Here is a 14,541-nt window from a genome sequence, read left to right as displayed (position 1 = left end):
AAGCATCATCTGACTAGCCAGCATGTGTAACAAAACAATCTGCCTCAATCAGCAAAGGAAAGGGAAGGGAGCAGCACAATGTGTAAAAGGTTAATTTTAACAGAGAGCTTAAAATGCATTAGTTCTCCACAACAAAAATGATGTCTCTCTGTTACTAACTGAATAGTTTGCCATGCCTTCTAAAGTTGGCCATGATGATGCAACTCCATCATTGCCATACTCATTTTGTGTTCAAATGACATATTTTCTTTATACACCTTAGTCCATCATAAAGGCAAGGCAGCCATTATCCAAATGGCTTATATAACCATATAATATTATTTCCTATCAGTGCTGATAGAGAAAGAACAATAAATAAATTACTGAGCCAAGCCTGCAAACACTCAGATGTCCTGAAAAGTATCTACATGTTTTTGGTTTTTGGAGATGGGGAAACAACTTCATACAACACTAACAAAAAACACATTCACAATGCTCTCTGTCCCTCTCTGTTGCTCTTCTTTGTTTCTCGTTCAGACTCCCACCACTTCCAGTAATGTTTGAAAGCTCATGCAAGTGGTGACTAAAAACTGCAGAACAGATTTCACTTGCAAGGACAGAGAGAGGAGGAAAGAAAAGACTGAGAACCGGAAGACGGATAAAGCCAGAGGAAGTTAACAGACACGGCAGCATGGTTTAAATGAGGGTGAAAGACTGATTTGTACAAAGGGCTCTTATAGATCTACGTATACTGAAAGTAGCTTTGATGAGGAGCCTGGCAGGCACCAAGGACCAGAGCATACCGGCAGGTAGACAGGAATGGCTTGGGGGAGTAAGGGGCTGGAGCAGGGAGTTTGGAGAAAGAGGGTTTTTTTATGATGTAAGGTTTAAATAGGGGCTAGGGGGACAGCAAGTCTCTGGGGGCAGTTAACAAGCTACAGAGTGTGAAGTGACTGTCACCTTCCCTGAGCACATTCTCCTCAAACACACTTCCAGCACTGGACAAGCATGGCCTCAGTGTGGTACTCATAATTGAAACAGGGACTCTTTTTAAAAGGAGGTAATTGCCACAGCTAACTAGACTGCACCAACTTGAGAACTTCTGCATCGTCTCTTTATTTATCCCACTTTTTCAATCTCTCTCTTTCTAAGTCCACAGCTATCCACAACAGCGCCTGTGTTGAAGTTAAAGCTTTAGATTCAAAGATCGATAGCACTCTCTTGTCTGTACAGTAAATATGTAGCTGGAGCCAGCAGGCACTTAGCAGTTAGAAACAGCTAGCCTGGCTATGTCCAAAGGTAACACAATCAGCCTACCAGCACCTTCAAAGCTCACTACTTAACATGTTGTTTGTTTAATCTGTGCTACAACAATTTACCCCGTTTTACGTAATAATAGGCCACTGGCTGTAGTTTATACAGTATTTATGGTTCAGATATGAGAGTGTATCAGTCATTTCAATGAACTCGCTCTCAAAATTTTCCTTTAAAGGTCCAGTGCACGAAAAATCTAGAACCAGTGTTTGCTTTGTCCTTCCTGAGCTACTGTAGAAACATGGCAGTTAACATGGCGGACTGCATGGAAGGTGACTAGCATCGTCTGTAGATATAAAAGGTCCATTTTAAAGTAACAAAAACATAACGATTCTTATATTCAGGTAATAATACATTATTTACTTTAAAGATACCTATGCATATTACATTCTGTTTCTGCCCATTGATTCTTCTAAATGCTACACACTGGACCTTTAAGTTCTAGTTCAGTTCAGAATAGGACTATATATGTATATAGTAATAGCAAAGGCCCGAAATAAAGAGTCATCACTGTTAACTGGAATAGGTTGGCTGAGCTTTAATGCCTTCCCCTAATCAGGTTCATAACACAGCTTGTAAAGAACAGACAAGAGTGTGGGAAGTCACAAAAAAGGTGTTCTTCATTTCCGTCCTGCTCTCCCAAATGAAACAGCAAAGATCAGAGAGGGTGTTTCATTGAAATATTAACACAGGTGATCAGAAAGTCTCTCAAGCTTCATCTGGACTAACTCTGCCGACACTCTTGCAACCTGCTCTGTGTTTGTAACTGCTCGATGATTCAAACCAGCAGCCGTAAAAAAAGGAAAGGCTCCCTTAATTTGCCCCATGTGGCCAGAGAGAAGAAAATAGAGCGAAGGTGTCAAAAAACGGTCCCCTAGCTGGTTCACTGGACAGTAATGGAGCTGATTTGACCGTGTTACAAAATGCCTTACCATTCACATCAAGGAGACAGCAAAGGTCATGGGATAGGAAAGGGATGTAAGTCTTTCCAGGTGTCTGTGACCAAAAGACCAAGAAGAAAAAGAAAAGAGGATAATAAAATCCTCAGGTGAAAAGCAAATGACTTGTTTCTCACAGAATAAACTTTTCTGAGAGAATAAAGAAAGGGGACGGTGCTTGATGCAGGCTTTCTCATTTGTTTGAAATGGTTATGAATGAGTGTGGTGGCCCCACCCCTCTCCTTTCAACCCCCTAGATGCTAGCCCTGCCCAGGATAAAATGCAGGACAACTCAGACAGTGCCTCCACAGAAGAGAGGACTGACTGACTGACTGCACACAGCAGAGCGTGAGGCCGTTCACTTACTGCTCCACTGCCCCGTGCTAGCTGACACACACTCGCTGACTGCCGCTCACCCTGACACATACAGACACACTCTCACTGCCTCTCTTTCTCTCTCTCTCTCTCTCTCTCTCTCTCTCTCTGTCGCAAACACACACCAGCTCTCTCCCTCCCATACTCACTTGCTCACTCCCTCTCTCTTTCTCTCTCCCTCTCTCAGTATCACACACTCACACATACACACACGCACAGAGTCAGTCACCAACCCTCATTCAACTCCCTCTCAGCCACGGGTCAGCAGCTCAGACAGGGACCTTGTTCCTATTCAGCTGGAAAGAGTAGAGCATCGCAAGGTGCACGCGCACATATTCCACAAAAACAAACATATTTATACACACACACAGACAAACACACACATGCGCATCCTTAAAGATCCCAGGACTTTATCTGTGCTACGGGAAAGAAGACCTCAGTCCAAGGAGGAAACCAAACAGAGAAACAAGGAACGACAATAAAGAGGAACTTGTAAAGGTGGATTCATACTATTACAACACTCCATGAAGGATTCGGGCAAATAGAAACGGACACAAGACTGAAGATGACAGCTGGAGAAACTTTGACAAGCTTGTTGCTGTAGGAAGGCCTACTGTCAGCCCAACTGGTCATCAGTGACATCCAGAGGATCTGCTGTGAGTGCCATTTCCCTCCCTTGTCAGTTCAGGACTCCCACCCTCTTGTCATCCCTCCACTGGGACATCTCCTGATCATCAGCATGCCTACAGCTTGCACAAGGTGCACCTTGGGAGTCTGACCCACCATGTGCAGATGGACGCCGTCCGTAGCTCATCTCTGTCCTGAACCTGCCCTTGGCACCACTACTGCAGCCTCTGCTGGGCGACCTCTCCCCCTGCCCAGCGCAGCCTCCCTTTGCCTGGCATGCTTCACCCTGCTCCTGGTCACCGCTGGCACTGCCACAGGGGCCTGTCCTCCCGGGGTTGGGCATGAACCCCTTCAGGTGTTGGCGAGTGGCATGAACTGTTCATGGACGTTGGAAAGGCACACTCGCAGTTACAATCACCTAGAGGGCGACGTCCGACTACGGCGACTTTACTCTGCCAACAAGTTCTTCCTCTGCATTGACAAAACAGGCAAGGTGGACGGCACCCGGCGGAAAAACTACGCAGACAGTAAGTAGCTGGCACAGCCAGAGTGCATATAAGTTCTGTATCTCCAAAGTGTGTTGGGTGTCACAGAGCGGACAGGATGCCCTGTGACGTCCTCACTTTTTATTTTTATGGCTGGACTTTTCTTATCTGTTCACTTTTACAGCATTTTACAGTTCATAGGGATACCCTATGGTTCTATCACTGCTGAGCTATTTGTGTTGTGTTTAGAGTATGAGATATGCGTTGCTAAGTAAGAAAGGAATACCCCAGTGTGGATTAAGGCTCCTCATGGGACAGCCGGCACAAGAAAGCTGACTTGAGGAGAGACATTGAGCATCAGTTGGCAATGCAAATGGGTTTGGAAAAAAAGCTTTAGTTTCACTGGGGATTAACTTGTCAAAACTGTGATGAGAGTGCATCAATTGTAAGTAGCAGGTGTACACAGAAACACATTCCTCTAGCAAATGCAAACACAGATTCATGTGTATTGTTCACAGTTTGATTAGTCTTAAGTAATGAGATTGCAGTTTCAGTCAGATTTAGAAGTGCTGAGAAAAAATCTTTGATTTAAAGCAATGATCTGACCTCATGCAACCTGCATTGGTATTTGGGATTTCTTTACAGAGAAATTTACTGTTTGCAATCACATATTTCTGACAGTAGTGCACACAGGTCTAAATCTCTCTTTAGAGTCTCCTATGATTGTGGCTTTTCCTTGTGCCACATCGTGCCTCTTAGCACCTGCTCAGACTGGACACTTCCCAACCCTGATCGCTGCATCTAACACGCAGTTCAAGACAGACCCAAATAGGTTATTCTGTTGGAAAGCCTGTGGTCTGTAGCTAATCTGTGGTTCAGGGACACCTGAGAAGAGGTTGTTCATAGAGCAGTTGGGCCTCTTCACTGTATCTATCAATGGGTGTCTTTCAGATGCTTGACCAGGTCAGATGAGCCGACTCTGGTCATGATCTGACCTCCTTCTCCATTAGTCACTGGCTGACTGACAGACTGGATAGCCCTCAGAGACATTTATGCCTTTGACGGTAATATTTATGTATTTGGTCGTTAATGCCTTTTTACACAAGTGGGTGAGTCAGACTTTTTCCATACGGCTACTGGGGGCAGGAGCAGCTGCTGCGTCCTGCTAATAGGCCAGCCAGTCTGTTGCCACTGTTTCAATAAGCTCCAAGCTGCAGACTGGATGACATTTGTTAACCTGTCGGGATTAGTCACCTGGCAGAATCTTTTAAAACCACACACGCTCGTAGAAATTCAAGTTGAGATGAATTATTACTGTGTTAAATTTGGACCTGTGGGCTTATCCAAGTTGGGACATTATTCTCTCATTTTAGTGGTAATATACAGTATGTCAGCCACCATAATAAAACATTACTCCCAAACTTTGCTTGTATTTGACACTTGGAATAGTGGTAGCAATAGCAATCTGGCAACATGAGGGAGTTTGAATTAGTGTTCAGAGTCTTTGGAAAACAGCAAAAGTTATGCCTGAGGATTGTGAAATTCATGCTTTTTCTTGCCATAGTCATGTCATTAATTCTTAGGTGGTTGCAGTAGCTCTCTATGAAAAAGTGCAGTCCCCTTAAAAGTAATGTCCTCATACACTTTAGCCATCATCCTCTCATTTCCTTTGGTGGAAAGAACGATTATTTCTGTGCTCACACAGAACCAGGGTGTGTACCTGCACCCTGAGCTGAGCACAGCGCCAAACCAGTGGTCATGTAGACCCTGTGGTCAGTCTGTGGTTGCGCCTCACAATGGGGCAGATCTGGTTTGAGACCGTTTTGAGGTCCCACTCTGTCTGTGTGTGAGGCTACCATTACTGCCATCGCATAAGGAGGCTTTCAATCAGACTTAAAGCCTCCTGACCCACACAATTTCTTGATACTGATATGGTGGCCATGCTATAGATTAGAGTGGCAGGACAAGCAGGAGGTTGTACATATTTAATGACATGAGCAGTGACAGAGATACTGCAGTGCAACATCAGCACAGGAAAGAAAACACATTTCTTTTTAGGATTTTATTAATACCACCTGAAATATATTTTTCAAAAAGAAGAACAAAAAAAAGTACAATGTAATATGATACATGTGCTTGAATTCTTTCCAAAACACATACATACCCAAACAGACATGCATGATGTTGGAGACACAGTGCTGTTTTAGCCTGTATTAATCTTTCTGCATTATTCCATTGTTTTCTTCAAGATAAAGCGCAGCCCTGCGTAGCTTAACTTAGAGTAGCTGAGCTCAGGTTTGTCCTGAGCCTGCATGCAGCTTTCACAAATCCTACCCAACAGTCTGACCGACCCCTCCTCTGTCCTCTGTGTTGCCCTTAACACTCTTGTCGACACAGCTATATTGCCCCGACAGCCCTGCCTGCTACACCCAGGCCCCGGTCCTCACCTCCACCCCACTCAGTTTTTCCAGCCCCGACTCCCAACTCCCTCTCAGGTGCAAAAACAGTTGGAATTAGTCAACAGGCTCTCTGCTAATTGAGGTTGGAAAATATTGTATCAATCCCAGTGGAGCAGGGGCATGGAACAGCTGAGGGAAGAGGCGAGAGGGAAGAAGACTGGCTTGGAGGGATGGAGGCTTGAAAAAGATGATAGAGCTGGACATGGTTAAAGAGAGATAGAGAAAAATGCAAAACACACATGGCAAATAAATGCATTTTTGTTTATCAGTCTTGGATTTCAGTTCAGGAGGAATTAACTATTAGTATGGCATGCAAAAATATTGTACAGAAGTCCTTAAAGTGCCCTACCAGATGTTATTAAATGACATTCATTCAATGAATTTTAAACAGACAGGCCAGGCTGAGTATCAGTTCCATCTCCAAAGTGCTCTGAGAAAAATGTCCTGTCTTGTGAGCACACATGCGGAAATATACACAAACATACACTCAAACGCACACACACAAACACTAAAGTTTCAGGTATCCGTTCCTGAAGTTTGTTATCAGGATTATGCAAGTTGTAAGCTTACGGGAACTTTACTGCATTTGTTAATCAAACCAGAGAGATAGAAATCAGTAAGATAAATAACTCAGCTATTATCTGACTACAGCCTGTGAAGTGACACGCTCTAAATATAGATCAACCTATAATTACAAACCACTTGATCATTCAACTTACTATAAATAACTTTGTGAAATAGCCACAAGAAGAGACAAAGTATAGTACTTTGAGGGGCGGGGGAGGGCCTCGACATGTTTTTCTTTTGACCTATGGCAAAGCAGTGAAGGATCGAGGGGAAAAACACACCCAAGTGTTTACAAAAGCTCCAGAGGCAGGTACGCATCATATCCTGTCCTGGGTCATCGGTCATAGCCTGCTAATTAGACAGTGCTACAGTACAACAGCTGTGTGGGCACACCCAGCAACCATTTCATGATCAATTACAAAAGCAAATTGTAAAGCTAAGTAGAGTAGTATGGAACAGAGTACAGGAAAATTCCTTCTCCCCCTTCTACAGTTGCTAAAGTCAAATTTAATTAATACATGAAGGCTAATTGAAATTTTATGGCTTTAATTGCAAGCCTGTTTTCTATTTATTCCCCTCATTCAGTTTTGTGGCACAAATTCTTAGGTGGTTTCTTTTTGGCATGCCGTACTGCATATATTTTAATTTCATGTTTCATTTTTTCATCCCATTTTAAAGGATGGGCTGTTAAATTTTGGGTGTGTGTGGCTGAAGGCATCAAACGTTTGTGCAGCCTCCAGGTAGTGACAGCCCATTCACCCTTAGGAAATAAGGTCACCTCACCACGCCGCTATAATCGCACAAGTCACTGCGGCCATTCTGCCTCTACAGCGGTGCAACTCTCACAGCCAGGGTGTGTTTACCAAATTTCCCTTGGTGTGCAACATCTTGCTGTTTGATGTGAGAGTTTTCCTAGTTCGTGAGTGTGTTTGACTTGGATCGGACCCATGGGAAGAAAATCTTCCACCCTACTGAAATATGTTGTGGAAATTATTCACTTGTTCAACTTGTTTTAGACAGGGGAAACTGTCACTCGCCAAGGAGAGACTGACTTGAATTTGAAAATGGGAAAAGACAGGACAAGTGCTGCAGAAAGATGACTAAATCCAACTAAATGGTTTGACCAGTCAGACTGCATTGGCAGTCCTAAAAAATATTAGCCACACACATACAGTAGCAAAATGAAGATGATAGTAGATTGGAAGCAAGATGATAGTGAGCAAAACATGTTTTCATTGGAAAATCTCCTTTTTTAATTTATGGGTCAACTGATTGATGTGTAAATTTAAAGCAGACATAATTAATTGTTTTACAAGAATAAAAAAAATGACAATGTAAAAACTATGTGACCATATGAATGGGCCCCCTTGGCTTTATGTAGCTAAATAGCGACTTTCAATTCATTGTTTAATTTTTGGGCCGGCATCTATTTTGGCTGGCATAGTTTTTGGCCACAGCAGGGAACTGTTTTCAGTGAAAAAGCTCTAAAAACCCACTGTACAGTACCTGCTTAGCACCAAACAGCAGACAGGCTCAGTTAGCTGGTGAAAATAATGAAGCATTTAGTAGCTAAAAAGCCATATATTTCCCGCAGGAGTTGTTAGCAACCAAAAACAGTGCTAAAAGAGAGTGAATATTGGGTTTACATTCATCAGAAACATGACTCAAAATGAATGATAATCGCTAGTAAAGTAGTAGTTGTTTGCTATGTTTGGGATATCAACTTAAAAGGTGATAATATATCAATATTGTGTTGACAACTTGTTTTGTCAGCCCTCATGTGGCCAAAAATATTATTATTATCATATTATTATTACAGGTTTATTAACAGGGGATTGGGTTGCACCAGCTATTCATAAATTATCATTTGTAGAGCAGTCCAGTAAGTGGAGTGTGGGTGGAGCTGAGGTGGGCTGAAAGAAGACTGGTTACTGAAAAAACAGCAGCCTGTAGCGGAACTAAAGCGGCCTGTCCTTGATTATGTATATAACTTTAAGCCTTGCTATAATTCAAATGGGTGAGTTATATAAAAATTCATCCCACTTACAGATATCATGAATGGAGTTTTAAGCTTTAGAAACAGAAACAGTTTTAGTACTAGGCTGTAAACAGCTTTATTTCTGCTGTAAAGTTGGGCATTTTAAAATGGGGACCTATGTAGATCACTTACTACTGTAACCAGCCTCAAGTGGCCATTTGAGGAACTGCAGTTTTTATTTTTTATATTGTTTCATTTATAGACATGAAGAAATGTATGTGTGTGTCCGAGTTCGCAGTATAGCATCTATCTAAACCACTAGATGCCACTAAATCCTACACACTGGTCCTTTAAAAAGACATTATTTTAATCAGTCCTATATGCATCTAAAGCACTATGAAGGAGCTATATATTTCCACATGAATAATAAATGAACATAAAGTCACATTCAAAAACAAAACTATTCTCCAGCATCAGCTGATATGCTATAGGCTGCAATTAAGGGACAATGGCATACACATGCCAAAATGACAGACATTACAAAATGTCTGTTCTGTGCTGTCTGCCATTTTAAAGGTGTAAGAAAGTTTATTCTGTCCTGGCCATTCTACATCCTCACCATGACTCACCATTAATTCTGGTTGAGCTCAGACGGGGACGTATGACTGGATCAACAGCACCGGGGCTGGAGGGGCTAAAGAGGGAAGCACCTGGCCGAAGGAAGTGCTTTGGTGTTTTGAATCGGGAGAATACACATGTTAATGAGGCTAGGAGAAGGGCTGGGGCGTGCTCTGCTCAGTATTGAGGTGGAAATTAAAGGCTAGAGGAGTGCTGGAGCGTTTCCCGTTGCTCATTAGGCATTATGTAAGGTTTCCTCTGGGTCGTCTCAACTGAGAGGGGATTCGTGGACATTTTGGATGCCAACAGGAGGGTAAAATCCCACGAATCATGCATTTATTATCCCCCCCCCACCCCGCCACAATAAGGACAGTGCATGGCCTCAGCCTGTGGGAGACAAATGAAAATCGACCCTTTGCCAGCTGTTCCTGGTGTTAAGTGGCTGAAAGCTAAATAAAACATCACTGGCACACGCATGCAAGTTGAACATGCATGTTAAATCTCTGTCTCAAACACACACACACACACACACACACACTGTCCTGGGAACATTGCAGGACAAGAGTGTCAGTGTCACCCTAATTAGCTGGGCATCCCTAGTTTCTGCCACCAGGGTTTGATATCATGAATGGGCTCAAGAAATGTAGCAATTAGTAGCTAACGACCTTTAGCAGTCTGGCTGTGGCTCCTCTGCGGGATTTACTGGGTTCATCAGCAGGTTTATAGAGTCTGACTTTGGCTCCTGCAGCCAATTCCGTTATAGCATCCCACAGCTCTGGACATCCTGTGGGTGTGAAGGGATCACAAAAGAGAAGACTTCACAGTGCCAGTACCAGCTTCTTGGATCTTAAAAGCCATTGATAAAAGATGTTTGCACTGATGTTCTGAAAACGTTCTTAAAACCGGAGAATGACGCTGAATACAAGGTTTAGTATATCAATTTCTAAATACTTGAAGGGAGAGGGAACATTAGAGAATGATTAAAGAGTGTAATAGAACAAGACTGAGGTTTGACTCTTTAAATATTCTTCGGGCCAGAAAAAATAACCATTATACTTGCTTCTATTTTCCATCTTTTTCCCATGAGCCGACTATCTGTTGCTATCCAAAAGCTACTCCCTCTATGATTTAGGTGCTTTATACATCATTGTAATGAGCCACAATTAATTACAGTATGGCAATGCAATATTGAACATGCTCACAGCCAGGCAGTAAGTTTTTAAAATGGGGTGAAGAGTTTGGCCTTTTCCTCAATGAGAACACATTAGCACTGTTATTACCGTGTGCATTTTTTCTGAAAGGTGTAAAATGAGTATTAATTAGATCAGTTGGGAACAGTCGGCCAGCTAGTCTTACTCATGCAGCACCACATGTTTGAAATCATTCGCCAAAGGATATTCTCACCAAGGACCAGCCGCCACTCACATCTCAGACCCTACACACACACACACACTGACGTAATCAGCCCATTGAGTCAGGAGAGACAGGTCCTGCCTCAGCCTTAGATAGACCAAGACAGATTAATGGTTTTGTTTTGACCCTTCCAATAAAGCCTCTCACCTCCTTGCTCAAACTGAGCCAGACATCATGTCTTGGAAGGCGTTTAACCACTGGCCCAGGAATAAAGAAGCTGAAAGAGAACCCCTGCTGTAGAGAGGAAAAAAGAAACAACTTGGCATCCCTAAATACCACTACGGCTGACTGGCTAAAGCTACAGGAGTTTAAAGTTGTTCAAATTTAACTTAAAATCTCAAGGAGCCCAGGACTAGGAAGCAATAATAGCAGGAATGTAATGCACCTGTTGCCCTAAAGACAGACATCCCTCCCTGTAGGATTTGGTCCAGATCATAAAGGAAGCAATAAGAGGCAGTAAAATCAGGTGCCTCAATCTTTGTCGTATGTGACAATCAGGTAAATCTGGGGCTCCCCACCCTTTTTTTTCCCCCTGTAAAGCTATAAGCCACAGGAGCACATGGGAGCTCTGTGGAATTTTAATAGACTTGAATCTCTCTCTCTTAGTCACAAACAACTCACACACACAGACAGAGTAACCACAACCTGCCCATCGATCTGTGTGACTAAATATTGACTTGCTGTCAGGCAATCAAGTCATAAAAATCTAGTTCATCATCTAGTTCACCTCGTTACATAAAATACTGGAAATCTGTTTACTCACGACTCCTCAGTGGAGAAATGGTGCTGCATCACACTAAGAATCATGTCTGGAAATGATTTACATACTATAATGAACTGACCTGTGCAACAAATAATATATTGTGCAGAAATCCAACATGATCCAGCATTACTTACCATGTTATAATTGTTATGAGTTACAATTTTGTAGAGCAATATTAAACAAGACATGCTAGCTGCTCTGTGAGGCTGTAATGCTCGCTGTAAAGAAAGCCAAAGTTAGAGGAAAAGTCAGTAAATCAACAAAAGTCAGTAAGATTAATCTCCTGGGGACAATGAATGTCTGTACAAACGTTAATGACAATCCATCCAATAGTTTTTGAGATATTTCAGTTTGGACCAAAGTGGAGAACTGAGCCTCTAGAGTCGTGCCGCTAGCTTGACGAAACGTTTCTACCAGACAGAATGAGATACTGATCATCTTCACATATTTTATTATACAGTATAAATATTCATGGCGCAATGTTTTTCACCAGTGTGAGACTAGAGTACATTCTGCATTTCAGATGTAATTCATTGTAGTAGAATACAGATTGCAGTGCATATTTGAATATACACTGTGATACATGGGTCACAACATAGAAATGGAGACCATGTGGACTGGCAAAGAATGACAAAGAAAAGGGTACTAAAATTGGACCTTAAACAAAAAAAATTTGATTTAAAATTTTAATAAAAGGTTAACAAGCTGCTGTGCTTTGAAGATTGAAGCAGACAAGTTTCTGTCTGGACTAAATAACCGTGTTGCCAATGCATTTCCTGAAAGTAGAAGTAGGATAATTAATGCAAATGCGGAAGGCTAAAAACAGGGACTCCAGTGCAGGTCTGTGCATACCAACAGGTTGAGACCATGCAGTGTCTTCTCTGAGCTGCAATACACACATCCACCCATACCTGCTTTTTATCTCTCAGGCAATTTTGTTAAATGAACACGAGCACGATGTGAGTATTGTGTCAAGGCTCTTTGAATGTGTGTGTACATTTAGAATGCATGTTGCCTGTGTTTATACTTGTGCCATTGCGGGAGCATGAAGTGGACCATAAACTGAAAAAGATGTGCGTTTCCTTTCCCTAATGGCTAATATGAACCAGACCTTACCTTGCACTCAATTCAGACGCATGTGTGTGTGTGTGTGTGTGTGTGTTTGCACGCACGCTGACATGTGCAAGCTTGTGTGCACACGGGTGTTTTTCCCGTCTGGAAGGCCATGTTCCTCATTAGAACACAGAGGGTGGCACAAAGCATTGCAGTGATATAGCTAAAGCAGGACAGTACAGTCCACACCATACATCAGAACGCTTCTGTGTGGACACTGAGATCTTTGTCCTGAATGCGGCTTCTATCTTCCTGAACGGTTGCTACACATTTCATCTTGCTAAAGAAGAACATCGAAACATTAATCTATGACATTCCCCCCTTTTTATCTATTTTTGAAGGAAGAAAAGATTGCAGTTATAGTAGAAGTCTTCCTGCTGCTTCCAAAACTGAGCTGAAAATATTGTGTGTAATACCAAGTTCTCACCATATCTTTGCACAGGTGAAAGCTGCTTTAATGCAAACCTGCTGCCTCTGTCAACATATCCATTTCTCTTCACATATATATATATTTATATACACATATCTTTCACTGTCATCCTCTTGTTTCTTTCTTTTTATCTGTCTGCCCCTTTCTACCTATCACTATCCCTCTCTCTCTCCTGCTGTCTCCATTTCCCCCTCTCCTCCCCTGCAGTGGATAGGATTGGGGTCAGGGCCCTTTGGCCAGTGGAGCAAGTGACAGTTCTGACAGGGCCCTGATTTCACTCTTGTGCCTTCTGTCACCTCCCGGTATGCCCGTCTCATTTTAATAATGTAAATATGGGGCAGGCTCAGGCCAGAGAGAATATTCTGTGTCCCGGTGCTCACTCACTGGAACCTCACTGCACACCTGAGCCACACATGAACACACTTATAGTTGGCAGTATTCTCAAAAAGTAACTCGGATTTTGGGTTTTTTTTTTTTATTAAAATGCTGTTGCATAGAGAACTATAGGCAAAAAACAGTAAATTATGTTATACAGTTATAAATTACACTAACTAAACTTACAATAAACACACAACCATTATGCTATGTGACAATTTAAAACAGTTCCATAATCACAGAGATAAAGTATCTAAACGTATGTATAATATATATAAAAATATCTAAATATGCTGAAGCAAGTAGCATTCTGATTGTCAAAGTCATATCTTTTAGTCCCTAGTATGGATCAAGCTTAAAAAAAATGGGTCCTACATTTCTCATAATGCAACTGGATAGAGTCCTTGATTAGCCCTGCCTCCTAAATCTCCCTCTTTTTTTAATGCTCACACCACCAACCTTGCATGCTTGCTGTAAAAAAAAACCATGAAAACGGCTCAAGCCCGAGCTGACATAACCTTAATGACATCATCAGGTTTTTCAAACTTTGGGAAATTCCCTCCGCAGCAGACATTATCCAACTGTTTTCACAGACTGAGACGTTCACATTGTCACCTACAAAATGTGAGATCATTTTGCTGAATTGGAACTTAAAACAAGGGCTTTAATTGCTTCTACAACTTCTAATCTAATCTAAAAATAAAAGAGTATTTGCTAATGTAGGTACAGATTCATTGTGGTTTGAACGGACGGGGAATGCTGGTTTGGATCTGATGCGGATGCTCGTCAATAACTGCGTGAAGAGTTTTGCTCTGAGACCCCAGACAAGATGAAGGTAGGAAACTGTAAACAAGGCCTTTGTTTTCTCCTGATTATGTTTCCACTCAGGGTGGCTGAGTCTGGTCTGGACAGCCACCCAAACCAGCCACAGATGCAACACACCAGCTTACTGCAATTTAGTGGCACAGGGGAATGACCTCAGTCTAATGTGGATCCCGCCATCCCGGCCACCCCTCCCAGGGTACCAAAGTGCAGGAAACTGCAGAAGCTGTGAGTCACAAAGCTCTCGGCGGGCAGATCTGTTCGTAACTATCTGTGAAGCCTTTG

General features: G+C 42.4%; 1 protein-coding gene across 1 annotated transcript in view; it reads left to right on the top strand.

The window, feature by feature from the left end:
• Positions 1 to 3,390: 3,390 nt before the first annotated feature.
• Positions 3,391 to 14,541, top strand: part of fgf22 (fibroblast growth factor 22) — a 22,932-nt gene continuing 11,781 nt past the window's right edge. Inside the window, exon 1 of the mRNA XM_035653903.1 lies at positions 3,391 to 3,760. Within this exon, the coding sequence (XP_035509796.1) occupies positions 3,391 to 3,760 (370 nt within the window). The remainder of the gene's footprint in view (positions 3,761 to 14,541) is intronic.

Source organism: Morone saxatilis, unplaced genomic scaffold (genome assembly GCF_004916995.1).
Source record: "Morone saxatilis isolate NCDOM2014 unplaced genomic scaffold, NCSU_SB_2.0 Contig12, whole genome shotgun sequence".
NCBI lineage: Eukaryota > Metazoa > Chordata > Actinopteri > Moronidae > Morone > Morone saxatilis.
Note: the sequence above shows the minus strand (reverse complement) of the source record. Positions and strands in the feature narration are given on the sequence as shown.